At 40.9% G+C, this 24,057-nt stretch overlaps 1 protein-coding gene across 6 annotated transcripts in view; it reads right to left on the reverse strand.

Annotated features, from left to right (window-relative positions):
* FYB1 (FYN binding protein 1) overlaps positions 1-24,057 on the reverse strand; it is a 147,388-nt gene that overhangs the window by 80,484 nt on the left and 42,847 nt on the right. For all 6 annotated transcript variants that reach the window (XM_076007984.1, XM_076007982.1, XM_076007981.1 and 3 more), the window contains one exon: positions 5,870-7,028. In XM_076007984.1, the coding sequence (XP_075864099.1) occupies positions 5,870-7,001 (1,132 nt within the window). In that variant the 5' untranslated portion in view covers positions 7,002-7,028. The remainder of the gene's footprint in view (positions 1-5,869; positions 7,029-24,057) is intronic.

The following is a 24,057-nucleotide window of genomic DNA, read 5'->3' on the forward strand; positions in this document are numbered from 1 at the left end:
TTTGAAAATAAAAAACATGTACAAAGACATGCTTTTAGCATATGAACCTATCATATCAGAAATAGTTTTAATCAAGGCAAAAAAGAAGCAGCCTTTAATGCCAAATGCACATTCATAATATAATCATTTAAGAAAGGATTTTATTTGACTTGGCTTGGAAATTATTTTAGCAGACTGTATGAAGCAAGGCATCTCCTGCTCCATGATGGACTGAATCATAACATACTTTTGTTCAATCTTCCTGGCTAGTTTTTTTCTGTGATGTGTGTAAGCACAATTTAAAGCAAATCAGGAAGAGCTTTTGTATAATGGTACTTGATTATTTGATTCTTATATATTTGTATTTGATTATTAAACTTTCTTTTCAATCTTCTTCCTTCTGAAGTAAATTATAATTTCATTTTAATGCTTTTAGTATTGGGGAGATTACATAATTTTGATCAAATTCGGTGTGTACTAAATCATCTCATAATGCATCCTACATTTTATTTGAGGGTAAATCAGTCATTGTAAAAATACCTATCTTACAAATGATCATATCTTCTTTGATATTGTGTAAAGGCTACTAAAGTTGATATAAGGCCAGTTGAATGGACAATATTTTCATATATATTGTTTAAGCTGCTTAAAAATATCAATTTCAGCCTCTTGATCACAGGAATAGCTTTTACAACAGGGAAAATCATGGCATGTTTTACAGAAATTTCTGTTCCCATAATTAAGAAAAGTGACAGTCCCTCTTATAGGCATGGTGACTAAGGAAACTCTTCCCTGCAAACTAAATGATAAGTATAGACTGCTATTGAGTTAAAATTAATATTAAAAGAATAGCTGGTGCATGAGCACAGATAATTTTAAAGGTTAAATTGAGTGCCATGGCAGACACTCAATTTATGTTAGTTTCTTTTCTGCCACTTCGCTGCCTACCTTTTGAGGAGGTGGATTGATGGCCCTTTTTGAACTGTTGTTGGTCCCTAGACTATAATTAAAATATTTAGTTGGTATTAAATAATGAGGGTAGGGGAGTTGCAGGATGTCCCTCCTCCAATTCCCAAATAAAAATAATAAAAGCAAAATAAGGCAGAGTAAACACTGTCCAAAACCCACTAGCAGCCACTCCACAAGAAAGGAAAATAATCTCATGCATAAACTTCATGAAGACACAGAAGGTTCTGGTGCTTCAGGAGGCAAGCTAAGCTTCCCATCCATTTCTCGGGCCCAGAATCAATCCCGGGGGGAAGACAGTGATGGTAGAAAAACCTGTGAATTCTCTCTAATGCAATCCAGGTTAGAGAAGTGGACTGAGACATGAGTGAGCAGCCTGGGATGGTCAAGGAGAATCCTCAAGCGTCAAATCCCTGTATATCACAATAGGATCCAACCAGAGGCAGAAGGCGGATGAGCTGCCAAGGCTGGCTCTGCCTTGGTACAGGGCACTGAATGAGATCTCAGAAAATGAAATAGAATCCGGGTTCCTCAGTAAGGACTGCCCTGGAGGCCAGCACAGCTGTCATTCACTCCACAAAAGAGTGGATTCAAAGCCACACTCAGGACTCTATTCTCAGTTCCGAGGGGGAGACAAATTTATCACATTAGATTAGAACTTCTGGATGTACTTGTCATCCCTCAGTCAGATCAAAAGAAACGCACAGCCAGATCCCTGTGCACAGAGAACAGACAATTCCTGAGAGAAATATTGATGATAGAATAATTGATACAGACATATCCTGGCTAAGTTTCTAAACCTAAAGGACAAAATCTCTTTGGGAATCCGGACAGAAAGGCAAATCGTTTTCAAAGAAGGAAATTTAGGTTGGCCTCAGATTTCTTCACAGTAAAATTAAATGCTAGAATTTTGAAGCAAAGACCATATGAAGTGCCTATAAAAATGAGAAATTATATTTCAAAGGCCTAGGGGATGCTGTTGGGATATGAAACAGCAGGGAAAAGTTTATTCAAGAGAATCAGGTTTAGACTGAGGAGCTGGTTTATCTTAGAAGAGCAGAAGAGAGAAGTTTAGAACTCAAAGAGGAAAGACTACGAGTAGAGGGAGCTCATAAGCTTTGACCAGGGCCTGTGTAGTCGAGGGAGGAGAATCTTTCTGAGGCATTTCTATTATGGGATTAAACCTAGGTTAGCTGTTCTATTAACAGCAAGTGGTTCCTCAGGAGTTTCAACCTGAACTAGAAGGAAGCTCTGGAGGTCTTCTGGAAAACCGCTTTCCCAGGGACCAAGGAGGGCAAGTGAAATGGATCTGGCTCGAGTTGGAGTAAAGCCAAGGGTGGATGCCAGCCACAAAGCACGCCATGCCCTTGAGAACAAGAGTGGAGGACATGCGGAGGGCCTCACTGCCACCCAAAGCTGAGCCATGCTGTTGAGTGACTTCCAATTCCAGTCTGTGCACGAGACAGCTTTGCCTCCAGTGGTTCAGGGTCCTGAAACAATCCAGTCCGTGAGCTGTTTCAGAAAAGGTGTCTTGGGATCTGCTCTTTAGGTACCTAATCCTTAGATTCCAAGTCCACAGTGGCACTTGAGAGCTTGGAGAGATTCTGCTGTAAAGAAAAGCACTTACCCCCACATTTCTAAAATGTGTTTGAACATAGAATCTCCTTTTCCTGTAATGGCTAGGAGCAACAATTTGGAAAATACTAGTACACACTGATATCAAATCGTTTTCAATAGATATATATCTAATAAGGTCATTTTAAGAGAGCACATGTAAAAGGAGAATGAAAGGAAAGAGAAAGGCGATAGCTTTGGGGTCTATGAAGGAGAATCTTATCCACTCCTGGAAACAAGTTACTTGCTGGTGAAAATAGCCCAAGCACCTCTGGTTTCAAGTTGCTGTAGGCTGGTTTAGTTAAAGTGACACATATGCAGATGAGGAGGGGGCACATCACCATTAGCCTTTTGTTAATGTCCTCTGGGAGGTTGGCGTATCCCTGTTGCTGTCAAGGTGCATGGTGATCGTTCTTGTAGCTAACATATGGACAAATCCGTCTTGGTTTCTCTCCAGCACTAAGGACAAGACTAGAAAAAGAGTAGAACTGAATATTTCCCTGCAGATTTTTACTAACTTTAACATGCAAACTAGCAGTCAGGCCAGAGGTTCTTAAGAACCCAAACTTTGCTGCTGGTGTGGCATGGGGTTGATGCAAGGGAGGAAGTCCCTCATGACTGGCCCCAGAACCAAAAGGAACCAAAGAAAAGGTTACTTCAGAGAACATTCTGATATTTTGAATTTTCTTTTTAAAGTTTAGCCTTTTATGACCTTAAATGGTTCTTAGGGGAAAAAGTTGTTAGTTCCACATTCAGGACAGCAACATATTATAGTCAAGCTGACAGTTTACAAAAGTAAGTGAGCTCTATAGATCTGCAAGGTAGATTCTCTGTATAAAATTAATTTCGCATCAAAGCTCCACTCAGTTGAGTACCAGTCTATTGGCAGGAGTTATCTAATTTGTTCAAGTAACTGCTAAACTATATAGAGATTATTAAAATCTAATATTGAAAAATCGGGAAGCAACTAAATTCTGATTAAATGGACTTTTGTGAAAGGACAAACCTGAGAAAGTAACAAGAATTTATAATACTTCTGTGTTCCAAATGATGAGAGAATGGCAGACTGCTGTCTGTCTACATCTTCATGAAAAAAAGACACACTTCAACAAAAGGCCAGAGAAAGGGTCAGGGGAATGAGGATTCTTTGGGTGTCATTTATGCTTGATTTATTATCTTGTGATGCCCTATATTTCAAGAGAGACAGCCGAGCATGGGGTGGTGGCAGCAGGAACACAGTCTTTGGAATCAGAGAGACATGAGATCAGCTGTGGCCCTGCCTAGTCATGTTATAACTTTGGGCAAGTTACCTAATCTCTCTGAGCTCTAGTTTCCTCACAGAATTCCTATTTCACAGCTTGGGAGGAATAAACAGGGTAACATATATGTGCAATATAATAAGTACTCAATAAATATTTTAATGATTAATAATGTTAGACAAAGATGATAAGAGACGGAGGGCACATCTGGGGAAGAGGTTTAAAGAATTGGATGTGAACCTGGAAAGAAAGGAGTGAGATAGAAGGCTAAGAAAGTGGTATTTGAGTTTTAAAAACCTATAGGGTTATTAGATGAAGCTTTAGTAATTAATAATATGAACACCAGTATAATTACTTCTAAGAGCAAAAAATAGTATTTTTAGAGTAAATCTCTATAAATAAATCTCTCACTAGCAAAGCATTTCATTTTAGTTAGTATCTATTAAATCTTACATTTAGTAATAGAAGCTCATTTTTTCTAAAGCATATAATAATTTCTTTCCCATCTTATTACAAGCAAATAGATAAATTTTCTAATTGTACCATGAAGCAAATAATTTATCCTGAAGCTCTGCTATTTGCAAATTCTTGCCTAGACAGGTATGGTTTGGGGCTATGATAGTTAATTTTTTTAATCTGAGGTACAGAAGAAATAAGGAAGAGCAACAGGGGACCTTTTAGAAGATCTCACAAAAATAACGGTTCTGAATTATGAACAAGTATTGAGTCAAGGTGACAGATAAGAAGGAGACATCATGTGTAATAAGGCTGAAGCTTGCTGCGAGACAGATGATCGTGGGGTCATTCAACCTTGCTTTCTACGTGATAGAATTAATGGAGAATTAACGAATCACTGATATGTTTATCAACAAGGAGAATACTGGTCTCAGAAAGATGACATATTGCGAGATGCTTCTACAATGCAAAAATGAAAAACAACCTTTAGGCCCAGAATTGCTTTGATTAGATCACACTTCTGTAGGAAGAAAAATATGACTAATTGTGATGTGGTCATTCGTAGGCATCCTCTCCCCCCCCCCCCCCAGTAAAAAACAGTTGCACATCATTTGCTTAAAATATTAATCATCTGACACATGAGTGAGCTTCTCTCACCATTATTCAGGGTTACAAATTTTACCAAGTCATTCAGTGTCAAATCATCCCACATGCTAGAGGACGGCAGTGACATCTCTGGTAGAAAATTAAACTATTTACCCAGAAGGGAAAATAATGTACCCCTTGCCTGGCTTATTTCCCTAGCTATACACTATGTTATGAATCAGAAAAGTTCATAAAACTTGATACTGAGAAATAGAAAATAGCTAAAATATGAAACACAAAGTACGAGTCCATAAGAGTCTTATTCTTCTTATTTGAAAATTGGGCTTAGGAAACATGATGAATTGTGTGGCTATTTGAAATCGCTTAAGGGTTTCTCATCTCTGTACTATTGACATTTTATCCTGGATAACTCTTTTTAGTGGGGGACTGTCCTGTGCATTGTAGGGTGTTTAACAGCAATCCTGGCCTATACTCACTAGCTGCCACTAGCACCCTCCAGTTGTGACAATCAAAAATGCCTCCAAATATTGCCAAATGTCCCCTGGGGATCACAATTGCTCTTTTTGAGAACTACTGACTTAGAGGTGTGCTCACTTTTCTGCTCATCTCCTTCGTGGTAGCAGGGGTAGCATACCTCAATCTCATCCAACAGAAATGAAACTCAACTAAGGAAATAAATGTGATGGTTATCATTGAGCAAAACCACTTATCAATCAAATGGATGCATTCCTTTTCTGTTCTGCCCCCCCCCAAAAAAAAAAAACAGCCACCAAGGCATTTTCTCACAGAATGCTTACACAGAACCAAGACTTCCTACTTTCTCAGATCTCCCACACAAAAGAAAAAAAAAAAAAGCCAAAGAAATTTCATCATGTACACATTAGTACTAGTTATGGAATCATTCCTTGTTACAAAATTCCCCCCAGAAGCTAAACCGCCCTCTTCTGTGGAATAAATCATACTAAGTAGCAAATAAGGAAAGAACTCACTGTTTCCAGAAGTGGTTTTTCGGAATTTCGACAGGTCAACATTTGGTGGTCTGTTGGGCTTTTGCGGAGGCGGATCCAAAGTAGACAAGGCAGGCAGGGGCTTGTGCTTTGGGGTGGCTGAATTCTTGTCTCCCTTTTCCTTCTCTTGATTTTGGCCCCAGGGCCCTCCCACTGTCAGCTTAGAAGGGGCCTTAGGGAACTTGGCGGGAGGAGCCCCGGAGGCCGGCTCTTCCTGATTCATTTTGCTCAGGAAGATGTTCTTAGCAGCATCTATCGTCCTATCTTCCTTCTTTTCCTCACCATTTTTGGAGAGGCCTGGGCCTCCTCTGCTTGCAGCAGGTTTCAAAACCACTCCAGGAAAAGGTGAACTTGATGTATCACCTGCGTGGTCTTTATTTTCTTGGTGTCCCCTTGCTGGTTTTAAAGGGCCACCTTTGGACCTGAGTCCCAAAGGAGCTGGGGCACCTTTCTGTACAGATATGCTCTTAGTGGGGCTCTCATCTTCATGGGAGTCCTCGGTACTCAGAGATGGCTTCTGGCCAAAGGCAGGTTTAGGGAAGAGGGGTTTGGGGTCAAGATCTTGTGAGGCTGACATAAACTTGCCTTTGACCCCAGCCAAGTTTGGGAATGCTTGCTTCGGTTCATTTTCTGGGGCTGGAGGTGTAGGCCCGGGTTTCGGGCCTGGTGTCTTTAAGTCATGATCTTGGTTCACACTGTGAAGTGATGGTTTATTTCCAGAAGGCCGGGGAAACACAGGTTTGGAATCTTCTCTGGGCAAGTTGATGGGCTTGGGGCCTACAGGTTTCAGAAATCCCACTTTTGCCTCAGGATCTCTGGTGGCCGAGGTCGCCGGTGTTCCAAATCTTTGGCCCACTCCAGTAGGCTTTAGAAACGGGGGTTTGGGCTCCTTGTCAGGCTTTTCCTCAGCAGGTTTCGCTGCCAAAGGTGGCTTTGGGGACCCAAACTTAGCAACGTTGCTGGGTCCTACAGGAGGGCTGGCATTTCCTTGGTTGTTGAATAAGTTCTTTTTCACTTGTACTCCTGAAGGTGAGTTTTGCCCTGTGACTTTGAAGGGTCGGCTATTGACTGAAAACTCCTCTGTCGGGTTGCCCCCTGCGTTAAATTTCGCCATGAGGGACTTCACATCTGCTTTTCCATCCTACAAGCATAGGGAACAAAAACTAAATGAGAGACAGAAGTCTTTCACAGTTTAAAATACTATACTTTAAAGAGCTTCCTGGTTTGAGGCCCACAGCGTTGCTGATTGGTTAGTAAGATATTGTAACATTTATCTTCCTCTATGGCAAAATAAGTTGTGAGAGTTTCTCAAAGGGGGAGGGCTGTTGCTGTGCATATACTTTTCCTTTTGGTCATCTTAGACTGACTTGCTCGTTTTTCTCTTAAGTAACATCTTTTTCTTCTCACTGTTTCTCTAGCTGTCTTGTTGGATTTACTCTAACTTACTTTTTAGCACTTTTTTTCATTTTCTTTGAAAAAATATGGAAGTGACTTAAAAAATGACTTCTTCCATATTTTTATGATTGAGACTGTTAAATAGAAACTACACTTAAAAAATGAAAGTAAGTCCTTCTGTAAATGGAGGCTGCATGCTTTATACAGCATGGTCATGTTTAACAACTCTGTGGTTTGCAAGAATATTTTTCTGCTCCTATCCACATTTAAGGTCTGTTTGTTAACAGGGCAATAGGGCAGAAAAACTCACTCAGTTTTATAAGTAAGTAATAAAATGAATTTTTCTACTAATTTGTACATTTTTAGTCTGGGTACTAGCAGGCAGAATGTGCTCACTTTCAGAATTGGTCCTGTCTAGAAGGCACGGTCTGCAGGCACATGGGGAAGGTAGGGCAGAAGCAATGGAGACTAGTCTCGTTTCTAGAACTTTCTGTCTACCTTTTCCACTCCTTCTCAGAGATCTTGTTTTACAGAGTCTCTGCCTTATTCTAGAACTAGGGTATTACTTAGCAAAGGTGGCAGGCATTCACCTTTCTCTCTCAATATAACCCTACTTTATCTGGGAAAATTAATGGTGTGTTTGCTCTTTCTCTCAAAAGAATGGAGTTGAAATTTTCTAGTTCTGTTAAAAATATTTGAAAATTTGAAGCTTAAAAATAAAAATCACTGAGATTACACATGTGGCCATGACAATTTCCTTTTTCATGCTTTAAAGTAATTCCCTCTTTCTCTCTGTCCCCCCTGCTGTCATTGCCACACACCCAAACACATCTCATCTTTCAAGGCGTAAAACCAGATCCTGTCTGGCTGGGAAGGTTTGCTCCTTCCCCTAACTCATGTGGCATTTCACCTGCTTCTACACGCCTCTGTGTTATTTCCTCTCAGGGTGATAAGAACCACCATTTAGTGGGTAAATACATGTGCTTGATACTATATCGTCCCTTCTCATTCTTACAGCAATTGCCAGAGAATGTAACTCCATTTCACAGGAAAGGAAAGTGAGGCTGAAACTGTGGGAGGATGACCCGGCAAGAGCATGGGAACTGGGTTTGAATCCTAGTTCCTTACTGGGGCCTCAGTTGCAATAATCCATAAAATGGGGATAACAGTACATATCTGCCAGAACTATCATGTGCATTAGAGATGGAATTTGTAAAATGCCTGCCTGGCCCACAACATGAGCTCAATACATGGAAACTTATTAGAACTGATAAGTAGTATATTCAAGAGCTCACAGCCGGGAAATGTGAGCATAGGCAGGTAAACTCAGGTGTGTGTTTGGGGTTCCAAAGTCCAGAGAGTGTCTCATTCCTTTTTGTATCCCTGCAACACCTAAGCCAGGGCCGGGAACCCTCCAGATTCTAACATATGCTTGAGGAATGAGGTTTGGCACTGAGCTGAAGGCTGTGCATGGTGATTTTATAAGAAATGATGCCCTCAGCACGAATTCCCCTCCACAGCAAACTGTAGCACATGTACATTTGCAGAGTGGGGATGAAGGACTTAGGCAGAAGGAGGAAACCTAACAGCAATTTCTAGCTTGAATTTTGTACCTTTAATTTACTCCACTATATCAGAGTCACTGAATACACCTGATTTTCTAACTTGCCTCCCTTTACCACTTTTCAGTCCCCATAATTTCCTCCAATTTTCAAGCAATCCTTGAAAGAAACAGGCAGTAAGACAACAGAACTAGGGAAAATTTGGGTATTGGGGGAGGAAATAGGAGAGGATGGATTCTTCCCTGAACCTCCAGGAAGATCATAGCTATGAACCTTAGTACAGGAAACTTAAAGAAGTACCAAATACAAAAATTTGCTCCCCACCTGGAAGTCTGTCTGTCTCTGGGGAAGATTTCTTTCATTCTAGGATAAATTCTATATTTTTAACTTTATATTCCAGATTTGTAACTTATTCTAGATTTCTAACAAAAGGCTGCATAGCAGTGTGGTTAAGAGCACAGACAAAGGAGCCAGATGGCTTGGGTTTGAAGTTTACTAGCGATTTAACCTTAGGCAAAGGACATGAAATTCTTTGGGCCTTAGTTTGCTCACTTTCCTAATGGGAATAACAATGACCATTTATAGGGCTGTTAAGAAAACGAAATGAGTTCATATTTGTAAAACATTTTAACGACTACCTGGCACATAGGAAGGTTTCCTATTCTTATAAAGCAAGTGAAACCTTAGACATCATCTAGTTCCTTTGCTCACTGCATCAGTGAGGAAATGGAAACCAAGAGATTTAAATGGCATCTGCTTAGTTACAGCAACTTCACATCTTGGATTTCTTGAGGGAAAACTTATCAAATACCCTCGAGCAGGAGTGGGGAACCTGTGGCCTTCTCATTTCAAGATTGTTCGTTTTTAAGCACCAAATGAGGCAAGAAAAGCTTCATCTTTCTCTGCCAAATCCGTTTAAAAGGTTTGTTCTGTAACATTTGAATTCAGTCAAAAGGCCACACTTAAGGACCTAGAAGACCATACATTCCGCATCCCAAACTCCATGTCCTGGTTTTAGTATAGAAAATATGGAAGTGGTAGATTTGGAAGTGGAACTTAAGTCTTTTGGCTGCGGACCCAGACCCAGGAGGCAGTGCAGTGTTGAGCTTAAAAGCACAGGCTCTGGGGTCATGACTCGAGTTCAAACTTAACTTTGCCACTTAATAGCCGTGAGATCTAGGAAGTTACCTAACCACTCTTAGGCTCAGTGTTCTTCATCTTTAAAATGAGAATAATAACCGTAGCTATTTGCATAGGGTTTTTGTTTCTTTTAAAATCTGGATTAAATGGGTTCATGCATGTAAGTTAATCTAAGTTCTTAGATTAAGAATTGCATGTACTGTATGTTAGGTCTGGCGGAGGGTAAACAGGTGGCAAGGCAGTGGCTAAGGGCAGACAGTGGGAACCAAAAAACTGTTCCCTGGTGGGAACATACACAATAAACATTTCCTAGTAACCTTTAACTGACTTAGAGCTCATTACCATGCAATTAATATAACATGGGGTGAGCTTCGTGGAGAATTCTGGAGAAGACTCACGTGCAGAAAGGGAAACTGTTACATAACCAAACTGTTATGTGACCTGTCATGTGATCTGTCGTATGACACCGACCTGCCCATCACCTGCGAAGGTGGGAAACAGCAGCCAATCCTGCCACGGGGGAGGCGGGACAAACTAGCGGGCTTATTATAAAAGGCAGCGTGTGCTCAGACCTCCTCCACCCTGGAGACTAACCTGCTGTGCTCTCTCTGGAATGTTGTTTTCGGTTTGTGTAGCTTCCTTCAGTACTTCCATTCTTTCTTTTATGTGATAAACTGTATAAAATTGCTCTGTGTTTGTGATCGCTCCCTCAATGGCTGGACTCGGTACCAGTCCTCATTCTTGACACCGGGAACCAGGGGACCAGGGAACGTCCACACAGACAAACAACAGCATCTATCTAATGCTTATCTGCCGTCTCTGTTTTTTTCTAACTCGCTAGTTACATAGCATCATTTTCTCCAGGTGACAGAATTCTAAAGTTATAATCATCGCTGTGGTGTCCTAATTTTAAATAAGCACGATCGGAACAAACATACTCCTGAATAACATGGTAGAGTCACAATGTTTGAGGTTGTTTTACTCACACTCTGAAATCTCTCACTGGATGTTGAGAGATAGGGGACGAAAAAGCAACAAGTTCCTACCAGGATGCCTTGAGAAACAGCACAGGGCACCTGGGCTTACTAATGTGTCCATAGCCTGAACTCTACAAATGATTTAATCAGTAATATTGACTTATTAGCTTTAAAGGTTGTTCGATCATTATCATTGTTAATAAGCTTACTAGATAAAATTTTCAACACCCAGATTCATTCTCCTCCCGGATTCATCCTTAATCCTAACAATAATAGCTAGATTTTTTTCCTTAATGAGAGTAATAGAAAAAAATGATTTAAAAAAAAATCACATTCTACCATTTTTATTTCATTGCAGATTAGAAATCCATTCTGTTTTCTAGGGCTTTTTTTATCTAAAAAGAATGGTAAGAGCAATATATTCGTGTATGATAATTCTGTTTTCTAGGGCTTTTTTATCTAAAAAGAATGGTAAGAGCAATATATTCGTGTATGATACAGTGAAAAGCGAGCCTTCCTAGTTCTAGGGTGATCAAATATCAGATATCATGTGACTTTATGCCTGTTGTTCTGGAATAATTATGCAACTTTAGGTAAGTCTATTGCTCTATTCCTTTTATTTTCAAAACTGACCTTCCTTAAACAATAAACTACGTGGTGACCTTCCCCAGTTCCCCTCTCTGGAGGCATCCACTGTCAACAGGTTGTTATGTAAACTGGTAACTGATGCATATGCAAATATATATAAACACACCCATACACACATGCATCTTTCCTGTCCCTGCTTTATACACAAATGTTCTGCACCTTGCTTTTTTGCAGGGTTAATATTTGATTGATACATACCAGTGCAGCTGGATATATGATCACCAACTGTTCTGATTGTCGGTACCTATGCAATTTCAGTTGTTAAATGTTTTCAGTATTGACTCTGCTTTTTTCCCTCACCAATTGGCCTATATAGGTGCATATTATTTGTAGAACTTTTATTTTTTTAACTCTTAATGATTTAAAGATTGGGCTTTTACTTATTCTTTTTTTTTTCTTTTTCACATACAGGGTCTCACTCTGTCACCCAGGCTGGAGTACAGTGGCATGATCATAGCTCACTATAACCTCAAACTCTTGGGCTCAAGTGATCCTTCTGCCTAGCCTCCCAAGTAGCTGGGACTGCAGGTATGTGCCACCATGCCTAGCTAATTTTTAAATTTTTTTTTTTTTTTTTTTTTTTTGGTAGAGACAGAGTCTTAATATATTGCCCAGGCTGGTCTTGAACTCCTGGCCTGAAGTGCTTCTCCCACCATGACCTCCCAAAGTGCTGGGATTATAGGCGTGAGCCACTGTGATTGGCCTACTTACTCTTAAAAAGAGGTCTTTTCCAATCTGGAAGACCTCAGAGTTTATGATACTTTTGGTAAAACAAACATTTCACCCCAAATTACTTGAAATTTCCTTTCTAAAATCATTTGAAGCAATTTGTTATTTTTGCCACCTGTTATGTACCTATATAATGCTGAGCCCAAACTACTCAAAAATATGGTTCTATAATTACACAGATATAATAATAGAAATTCTCTTCATAGAAATGAATTTCTTTTAGCCCCCATATATTTTGCCCTTCCTCAGAATTATATATCTTCACTGATGTCAACTTATACCATCTGCTATAGCCCTTGGGAAGATGGCTATTAGCTAAAAAGCTTTTGTTACATCCTCTGGATTTCCAGTTAGCAATCCCAGCTTCCAGAAATTTTTTCTTTTAGGTTTAGCAATGTATACACAGGTAATGAACCAAGTGCAGAGTCAAAGGCTGAGACAGTATGAAGGACAGACATCAAGAGACTGTTCACATCAGGAAAATGTTCCCTTTGTAGCCAGTTCATCTACATAGTTTTATATGGAAAACTAAAAATAAGCTATCTCTGTTATTTGGAACAGGGTTTTGTTTTGTTTTAGATGTATTGTTATATTATTCATGCTTTTTAATATCTCTTGGATGTTACACTAATCCAGTGGTTCTGATGTTTGGCAATGTCTGGAAGCATTTTCAACTGAAATGCCCAGCCAGGGCAAAGGGGGTGGTGTTACTGGCATTTATTGGATAGAGGCCAGGGATGCTGCTTAACATCATATCCTACAATGCACAGGACAGCCTCCGACAAGGAAGAATTATCAGTCCAAAATATAAATAGTGCCAAGGTTGAGAAACCCTGATCTAACTCTATTGCTCTTGAATTACTGAACATACCTTATCTGAAAGTCTGCTTTTGATTATTTTTACAATAGAGTACTGTCAAACCTACCCATAACTGTATAGAAACTAAATGTTATAAAAAGGCTACCATTAGAGATTGTTTTGAAAGTTACATGGCTTTGAAACTTTCATTTGCAGTATGTTTATTAAAATACAAACGAAACAAAACTTACCTATGAACTGTGCATAACTAATGAATCTAAAATACATTTGAAGCACATCTCTTTAAGATGTGCTGGTGTCACCTTTGCAATCAAACCAAGAGGACAATGAGTCACTCCTAGGGATACTGTTTTTATTCCAGGGCAAAAGGAAATAAAATGACTTCACTTGATTGTATGTGATGCTTTTAATCATAAAGGAGGCAGCAAATGAATAACAGTAGTTTGCCCAAGTTGGTTTTCTTAAAAAATCCTTGATAAATTGATAAACAATTTGTTCCTGTCACTGCCACCATTGCCCACAACAGGATGCCTGGTACAACGACATCAGAGGGCAACCTGAGGCCAGAGGGAGCTCGTAAGGAAAAACGTTCTAGGAAGCCAGCCCTAGCCCTGCCTGAAGCTTCAGAGATTGTACCAGGGTGCTGGGCAGGCAAGGAGGGAGGTGAAGGGGCCGTGCCGCAGAGTACGGGGTTGTCACTCACGTTGCTCAAACTTAGAACCTGCTCTGCCAAGGACTGACCAGGAGGCATAACGAAAAGACTGAAGGGATAGAAATTTCTTTTCTAAGCTGGAGAAACTTATACCATCCTTGAGGCAGGAAGCAGGCTGGTGAAAATTTGCAATAAACTCAAGCAGCTCAAACTTTCATAGAGCAACAGTATTCAGCGTTACTGTTTGCATTGTCTTGATTAAAGAAAATGACAAATATGTCCCTCTTGACCAAGCCCTCCACCCCTGCTCAATTCATACACACAAACAGACACACAAGCTGCCTTTTCTCTTTAAAGGGACTTGACCTGCTATACCCAGTAAACCTGGAAAAGGGAATTGTTTTAACCTGAAAATAAACTTTCAGAAAACTCTTTATTGCTAGAAATTACATACTAAAAATTACTCTTACTGATTTTGGTTGTAAAGTTAGAGCTAATGGAAGCTGGCTGAAAATACAGTACTCATGACAAAACCCTTCACAAATATGGTAGATGGCAAGTTCCACTATAGATAATAAAACCATGAACTTTTTCATCCACATTAACACTGTCTAAATATTTAGGTACTTAATGAATTACAATTTACATACTTAATGTGTGTACTCTATTTCCCTAAAGAGGTATAAAAGCAGGGACCTGGTTTTATTTTCCTTCCTCAAAGACTGCACCTTTTCCACAAACAGATGCCCGCCTAAGCCTGGCACATCTCTTTCCATACTATGCATTGAACATGCGGGCTGACGCCAGAGTGTACTTGAATTTCACCGTGACTGATCACACAGATGGTAGCTGGAGAAATGATTTCCTTAGCTTCTTTGTTGAACCCCAGTGGTGAATCTCTTCTTAAGAGCTGACTAACAATATCTATTTCGTTGCACATGGGCTGTGATGGATTCCAATCCACTGAGCCTCTGAGGCTGGAGAGAGCGCTGGGCCTCTCTTCAACAGGATGTGGGAACTTGTCTCTCACCGCAAATTGAGTTCTTGGGGCAGGAGCAGGCTGCTGCAGGCTCCGGGCAAGGCCATGGGTAGGAGGAGCTGGTGGCAGAAGCAGCAGTGCCAGCCCTGTAGGTTTTTTCTGTGACTTGTGAAGGTGGAGGTGCAACTGCAACCACACCAGCAGCCAGCAGTGTCGTGTCTGTGATGGCCTTGTGCTGTGGGGTGCAGGCAGTGTAGTAAGAACAAAACACCTTCCTTACAAATGGGGTGCCTCTGGGTGGTGCGTGTGGGCAGCCACATGCCCTTGGGAGGCTGGCCTGAGGGCCTTGGCGGACACCCTCTCGAGATGTCATGGCGCACCGCGGCTGGCTCTGGTGTGATTGCAGGCAGGGATGCTTTGGACCTTCCCTTGTTTCTATCGCATTTTGTCTTCTAGGGTGAGCTGAAGTAGAGGAAGTGAGATAGTTTAGCAAGTGGTAAAGCTTGGGTGGTGATGGCCCACCACCTCCCAAATGCTGTCACCTTATATTCTCAAGGTATAAGATGAGTTGGATTTTTGTGTATCCTCTGTCTTTAAAAACCAGGGACTTGAAAATCACCATCATTCTATAAATTAACAACTTCAGCCTTCTCTTTCTGGTTATCCTACCCAATGTCTCCTGTACAAATACAATTTTGTCTTTGCCTCTAATGGCTTGAGTATAGGTGTATGAGGAAGTTAAATATGACTTTCTCCATTTGCTGAAGTCTGCTTTGCTGTGAGTTTTTTCTTTTTTTCTTTTTTTTTTTGAGACAGAGTCTTGCTTTGTTGCCCAGGCTAGAGTAATGCCGTGGTGTCAGCCTAGCTCACAGCAACCTCAAACTCCTGGGCTCAAGCAATCCTCCTGCCTCAGCCTCCCGAGTAGCTGGGACTACAGGCATGTGCCACCATGCCTGGCTAATTTTTTCTATATATATTAGTTGGCCAATTAATTTCTTTCTATTTATAGTAGAGACGGGGTCTTGCTCTTGCTCAGGCTGGTTTCGAACTCCTGACCTTGAGTGATCCACTGCCTCGGCCTCCCAGAGTGTTAGGATTACAGGCATGGACACTGCTGTGAGTTTTTGACGTCTTGATGTAGAAGGAATGATTATAGGATGTGGAGAATATCGAGTGGGATGTAGATAGTATAGAACAAAACAGTTCTCAAACCACTTATTTTTGTTACATCATTTTATAATTTTTTGAAGCAAATTTCGCTTACATTTTCTTAGGCTATAATTCACTTAGCCTGCATTAACAAAAAATATCAAATTGGAAAATGGTCTTTTAGGAATTTACATTTGAACTAATGAAGTTGTATATAACTGAAAAATGTTTTCATTTCTCTTTTTGGTGGTTTAGTTGGTTCTTAGGATAATGTTTAATGTACACACCTTAATACAATGTAAGTTCTTTCATTTTTTTTTCTGTACCTCCAGTGTCTTATTCAAAGAAACCTTAATTTCAACTATCATTTCTTTTTTTTTTTTACCTTTAACTTTTTTCTTTTTTTATTTCTTTTCACTAGACAGGTGAAGGAATCAACTGTCATTTCTTATGGTTGTTCTATTTTCATATATAAATAGTATAAATCAGCAAAAATATCCCTATTTTGCTAAGAATATATGAGGTTTGAGATTAAAATTATTAGTTTCTGAGAAAGATACTGTTCGACAAAGGAAAAATAGAAATGTTATGCTTCCTTTTTCCGTTCAACCTCCATATCTCTCCCCTGTGCGTGCACACACACACACACACACACACACACACACACACACACACACAGAGACAAATGCTTCTGGGCAGTGAATTTCTTTTCTGCACTTGATGTGAAGTTAGAAACTGGAAGTGTATGGTCTACATGGAGTGGAATGGGGGTGGAGGGATGAGGCCAGCTGTGGGGTTTTCTAGAGACTTCCTTCCCACTGTGTGAAAAGATCTGTGTGAAGAGAACTGCTTAGAAGAGGAAGGATTCGACAAGCTAACCAAGACAGGTGGCAGCTGCTAGTCAGGGAGGGACCCAGAGTTTGATCTGAGGAAAGTAAAATCTACACATTAGAAAAGGAGGGTTGTGGAAGATTCCACAGAGAGAAATGAATAATGTTTTGAAACCTCACTCTACAGAATATCACAATGTGGAAACACCTTCCCCTGTTCCCATTTCATTTCTTCTCCTTTTGAACTTTGAAGAAAATGAATTCAGTATTTAGTAATCAAAATTAAATAATATAACCACCTCACACTTCTTTCCTCACCTTTCTTCTCTGCTATCACTGCGCAGTAACAAGACTCTGCCATGAGATGAGCAAATGCTCTCACCTTTGTTGTCACTGGGCCTTTTGCTTTGGGTTGCACCTTTTCTCATTAAAATTGTGATGTTCTCAATTTCAAGCCTTCCCTGGCGTACATTCTGCTCTTAGCACCTAGCCATCCTCTTTCCTCAGGTGTCTTGATCTCTCCAAGGCGCTTCGTGGTTTCAGCTGAGCTGGGCTCTCACTAGCCATTCATTCATGTGCTCATTCATTGTCTCCTGAGAGTTCTGGAGACACCTTGCTTAGGTGCTAAATCCAGTATGTGGCACTTTGCCACCATCAAGTTGAATGCCTATACTTTATTAAAGTTACTTATCTTGGGGCACAAATCACTTTAATATTTTTCCTCCAAAACTCTATATATACTCATATAGTTAGCAAGAAATTCTGGACATTAGTATCTTACATCTATTACTATTTCCATTTTAGAACTAACAACTACATTTTAAAGCAAAATTTCACAGAATATTTCATTTGACCCTTCCTAAGCCCAGTTAATACTTATTGCTATATAAGGGTAAACGGAGTCACTCAAGCTCTAGCAAGGGGTAGTGATGAGAACCAAACCCAGCTCCTGATTCTAAATCCCATGCACACCCCAATATACCATAGGAATCATGACTTTCATTATTGTTCTTATATAGTTACTAGTTTAAATCCTCAGCTCACACACAAAACTTTACAGCAGTTTCATATTCTGATCCAAAAAGTTTCCCACCTAACTCTAGTAAATGGCCTTCTGTCCAAGAATCTCTAACCATTGCAGAGGTGTGATAACCTTTGTCCTTGTGGTTGCAAACATGGCAGATCTGAGATGAGCAAGAGACTGAGCAAGACATAGGGGTCCTCAAACTTTTTAAACAGGGGCCAGTTCACTGTCCCTCAGACCATTGGAGAATGTGCACTATGGGCCCAAGACAAGTGGGCTGCTAAGCAGGACAGGCATCGGCGGCAAAAACACCGTGAGGGCCGGATAAATGTGCTAGGCAGCCCACATGTGGCCTGTGGGCCGTAGTTTGAGGACGCCTGAATAGGGTTTATGGGACTCAAAGCCAAAACCTCTGGATTGACTTTGCAACATCACGGGCAATCTGGAAAGCAGAAACAACTATAAGAAGACAAACAATTTCACTTGCTTTTTTAATGTTTGGTCTGTGTGAGTCAGCGTGGCAGTAGGGTGTTTAGGTAGGTGACTATATTAGGTCTCTTTTAGCCCAAACTGGTTCCAAACAGCTGCCATTTAGAGGTGGTGACATGAGCCACCCAATTGATGGTTCAGGGGACTGTGACACCATTCTGGTTCATTCATTGTCTGCCTGGGGTGGTGTTTATTATCCATCTGGCTGCAACTTAAAACTCATTACTGGGGGATGTTGAAGGAGGGTGTAAACAGATATTCTGGGAGATGAGATTATGACGTGGGAAGTCTCATGGCAACAATCAGATCGATAGCAATGCATTTATACAAAATAACTTCTATCTGAATAAAAAAGTGAAAAAAATATTAACGTCTGTGGTTAATTCACAGAACAGAAATAAAAAATGAAACATACCAAAACCTTTTCCTGTTTTATGATTTTATAAATACTAAGTGGTTTTCAGAAAGAGTAGAAGTACTATAATAAGTCACCTATTTTTTTGGATAGATTTTTCTTTTAATTAAAAATTTAAACCACAGTGAGATACCACTTCATATCCATTAGCGGCAGTTCCCAACCTTTTTGACAGCAGGGACTCGTTCTGTGGAAGACAGTTTTTCCATGGATGGGGGTGGGGGTGGGGGTGTCACTGCCTGGCTCCATCTGAGATGACTCAGATCATCAGGATTGAGGCATTGGATTCTCATGGGGAGCGCACAGTTGGATCCCTCGCATGCACAGTTTGCAGTGGGGCTCCTGCTCCTACGAGGGTCTGACACCCCCACTGATCTGACAGAGGTGGGGCTTGGGCAGTGATGTGATTGATGGGGAGTGGCTGTGGGTGCAGGTAGGGTTTCACTCGCTCATCCACCGCTCACCTCCTGCTGTGTGGCCAGGTTCCTGGCGGCCGGGGATCAAGGACCGCAGTCCATTAGGATGTTTATTAGCAAAAAGGCAGAAAATAACAAGGTTGGTGTGAGGAGTTGGAGAAATTGAACCCTTGTGCACTGCTGCTGGGAATGTAAAATGGTGCAGCTGCTGTGGAAAACAGTATGGGCGTTCCACAAAAAGTTAAACATAGCATTACCATATGGTTCAGCAATTTTACTTCTAGGTACATACTCAAAAGAATTAAAAGAACAGATATGGAACAGATATTTGTAGATGCATGCTTTTAGCAGCATTATTCACAATGCCCCAAAGGTGGAAGCAACCCAAGTGTCTGTTGACAGATGAAGTGTCTGTTGACCACAAAATGTGGTCTATACATGGATGGAATATTATTCAGTCTTACAAAGGAAGGAAATTCTGGCATATGATATAACATGGACAAACCTTCCAGACATTAGGCTAAGTGAAATAAGCTAGTCACAAAACAACAAATATTGTGCAATTTCCCTTAAATGAAATACCTAGAGTAATCAAATTCATAAAGACAGAAAGTAGAGTGGTGGTTTCTGGAGGCTGGAGAAAGGAGGCTATAGGGAGTTAGTATTTTTTCTTTTTTTGAGACAGAGTCTCACTTTGTTGCCCAGGCTAGAGTGAGTGCTGTGGCATCAGCCTAGCTCACAGCAACCTCAAACTCCTGGGCTCAAGCGATCCTGCTGCTTCAGCCTCCCAAATAGCTGGGACTACAGGCATGCGCCACCATGCCTGGCTAATTTTTTTCTATATATATTAGTTGGCCAATTAATTTTTTTCTATTTATAGTAGAGATGGGGTCTCGCTCTTGCTCAGGCTGGTTTCAAACTCCTGACCTCGAGCAATCTGCCCGCCTCAGCCTCCCAGAGTGCTAGGATTACAGGCGTGAGCCACCTCGCCCAGCCGGGAGTTAGAATTTAATGGATAAGATGAAAGAGTTCCTGAGATGGATAATGGTGATGGCTGGCCAACAATGTGAATGTACCTAATACTACAGAATTGTATGCTTAAAAATAGTTAAAGTGGGCCAGGTGTAGTGGCTCATAGCTGTAATCCCAGCATTTTGGAAAGCTGAGGTGGGAGGATCACTTGAGGCCAGGAGTTGGAGAGCAGCCTGGGCAACATAGCAAGTCTTCATTTCTACAAAAAATAAAAAATATAGCTAGATGTGGTGGCACATGCTGATATTCCCAGCTACTTGGGAGGCTTGGGCAGGAAGATCACTTGAGCCTAGGAGTTCAAGGTTGCAGTGAACTATGATGATGCCACTGAACTCCAGTGTGAGCAACAGAATGAGAACTTGTCTCAAAAAAGAAAAAGAAAAAATGGTTAAAATGGCAAATTTTATGTGACGTATCTTTTATCACAATAAAAAATTTAGTAAAAATTAGTTTAAAACCAGTGTTTGAAGAATTATTATTAATAACTTAAATGTAACAATAGACCAATGTTAATATCTAATATGAATAGAAACAATAAAAAAACTATTTGAGAGGTATAAACAGAACTCTTAATAACAAAAGTTATTTTTCGACTGATAGGGTAAATAAAGGTATTCTGGGAGATCTCCTTTAAGGGAAGACAGGGAAAGCAGAGAGTGAGAAGCACAGTTCATGGTGCAATCTCCCCCGGGGAATTTTTTTGCAAGCCATGTTTACTGTGTGCCCCAATGTACTCTGTTGTGCTTCTCTCTGGGCTTCTTTATGGAGGGGAGTCACCAGCCCAGCCATCCAGGGGTACAGGAGGGAGGATGTGGCACCCTGTGGTGTATTTAGATGCAAAACTGATTAAAAGCCATTGGGATCCTGGTCCCTCAGCTCCCTTAACCTCACATCTTTATTGATCAATTCCTGTTAAAAGAATTGTAAATATTCAACTGCAAAAACTGGGGCACATTTTGGGGGTACCCAGGTTCAGCATGAGTGAATGGGTTTGGGGTACAGATATTGGTTGCTTGTCTTTCTAAATTTCCCCTGTATCTTCTACAGCCACTATAGTGGGTTGAATGGTAGCCTTCCATGTCTCAGAACCTGTGACTGTGATCTCATTTGGAAAAAGGGTCTTTGCAGATGCAATTAAGAATTATGCAATGAAATCATTCTGGGTGGTCCAAGGAGCACTAATCCAATAACAAGTGTCCCTGTAAGACACAGGAAAGGAGGAGACACCAGAGGAGGAGAAGGCCATTTGGAGACAGAGGCAGAGATTGTAGTGATGCAGCCACAAGCCAAGGAATGCCTGGAACCACCAGAAGCTGGAGGTTGCTAGAACTCCCCTAGAGCCTTTGGAGGAAGCGTGGTTCTGGTGACACCTTGATTCCAGATAGTGGCCTCAAAAACTGAGATAGAATAGATTTCTGTTGTTGTATGACACTTAGTTTGTAGTACTTTGTTACAGCAGCCGTGGGCAACTAATGCACACCCTCACAAAGCTCCAAAATACCTTTGTGCTGGATTTCTATTATTGCCCAAGCACCCACATGGGTGAAATTTAAGAGGAAGGGCAGAAAGTTTGTTTCATGATTACTTTTTCTGGGCCACCATTTGTTGTCACCACAGTTGGGACATTTTACCTGGTGTTATCCCTGGCTTAGAATGACAGAGTAGGGGATTTGTCAGGGGCCAGCAGGTGAGCCTTGGTGGCATTTAACCTGCACTGGGAAGCAATCAATGTCTTGTATTGCTCTGACCAATTCCTGTGGCACGAGCCTCAGCAACATTATCGACAAGGTGTGTATTGAATTTTTATAGCTAAATGGTTTTCCTGGTTTCCTGTCAGTGTAAAGAGGCTAATTAGCAGAGGTAGAAAAGCAAGACAAGCCCTGATCTCTCCAAATTTATCAGAGAACCCCAGACCAGCTTCTGATGGGGGAATACATTTTGTCTTCTAACACTACCTGCTCAAACACTACTTGATTTATTCTCAGTGGCTGATACAGAGATCATTCCAACCTCCACTTCCTATCGGTCAGCAACTACATAATAAATACCTGCCACGTGCGTGGCCCTGGCTTTTGATAAAAAGAAAAGAGATAAAAATGGGCCTTAAAAGTAGAACAATTTAACGAGGGTGTCTTAGAATCACAGTGTTTGAGAAAGAAAAAAATCTTAAATATCAGTGAATTAAGGCCCTTCATTTACAGATCACAGGTAAGTGATCTGTCCAAGGTCATACAGCGGGGCTACAATCTGGGTCCCCCACTTTCTCATCCGTGGTCTTCCCACTGTCCTGTGCTGCCTGACCTGTGGGGTACCAACTTCTACAGCAACTTGCTCTTAAAAGCAGTCACAACAAGAACAGATGACAATGTGGGTTGCTTCTGTGCTATGCTAGGAACTTTTCAGGCACTGCTAACAATCTATGAGGAAGTCACTGTTATCCTCATTCTACAGATAAAGAAACCGAGACCAGTTCAGTAATTCACCCAAGGCTCACGGCTGGTGCCTGGCAGAGCCCACATTCAAACTCAGCTCTGCATTCTGGACCCTCGGTCTTGACCACAGCCTCCGCTAGTGGCAGCCTAAACCTGCCGATGAGCCGTGGTTCACACTTTCCACGTTCTTGTTCTTTGAAGTGTTCCCTCAGGCAGCCCCTGGTAACATCTCAGACAAACAAAAGCTCCTTTTTACATCCCCTGACCTCTCTCGCGCGTTAACATGTGATACAAATGGTGGAAAATGCGATATTTAAAGTGCATTTAGCAAAAGCTTCGAAGCGATCGGCTGTGTCTAGGCTGGACCACTAGGTGGCAGTGTGACTGCTTCGCGAGGCGGCTGTCATTTCAACGCTGTAGCAGTGACCCAGAAACCCGCTCTTGAACCCAGGGAAGGGGCCTCTGGATTCCAGTAGGAGCTGGGGAGAACCTGAAGACTACTGGTAGTTAAACAAATGAATGGAAATAAAGCAGGCAGGTGGATTTGAACATTTGAAGTGATTTCACAAGGGAAACAGAATCCTTCCCAGCCTTTCGGTTTTGAAACAAAAGGACAACTTCTCCAGGGAGTCCCTTGAATACACAACTCCACTGATATTCATAATCACCTTTAACGAAACATTCTTAAAGATGTGGTTTTATTGAAAAGAACAATCTCATTCTCCTCTCACTCACCTACCATTTGTCAGTAATTTCTTGAAGCATTAAATTATTTGAAGTTTGTGTCTCATCTGGTATATGCACATGTTTTGTGCTACGTAAAACCTCCCCTGGCAGTCTTGTAGCATGAACAAAAAAACCACGGCCAGAACTTTGCCCTTGGGATAATAAACCCACCTGTTTTCCTACACAGAATAATCTGTATCCAATCCCAAAATATTGGTGAATATTAATAATCTATTATTAAATATTAGTATGCAGCAAGTGTATATAATTTTATCCTCATAGCAACCCTATTAGATAAGTACTATTATTATTCCCATTTTTTTAGATGAGAAAACTGAGACATAGAGAGGTTAAAGTGGCTTTCTGAAGGTCACACAGCCAATAAAGACAGAGTCACCCATTCTATTTTAATTACTTCACTATAAATTTAGTTAAAAGAGGGAAAAAGTACTTTGGGGATTCTTTAGAAGAAGCAGCAATGCATGCAAAAGGGCCAATGGCTCTGACCAAAATGTGGAATTTCTAGTTGCTCTGAAAAATCGCCTTGGCTGATTTGCAGCTGTTTGTCATTATTTATCGGGTGTGCCAGGATTCCTTCTGAGAAGGCAGAGTTAATGGCAGCATAGTCCCTTCCCTTAGTCTGTGTAGAAATCTCACAGGAATCCCCACCCCTGCCAGATCTTAAGGTTTGGGTGGAAATCGAAAGTTGCTCTTCCTCATCAAAAGGATGGATACATGTTTGTGAGGAGCAGGAA

This window comes from Microcebus murinus, chromosome 11, assembly GCF_040939455.1.
Source record: "Microcebus murinus isolate Inina chromosome 11, M.murinus_Inina_mat1.0, whole genome shotgun sequence".
Lineage (NCBI taxonomy): Eukaryota > Metazoa > Chordata > Mammalia > Primates > Cheirogaleidae > Microcebus > Microcebus murinus.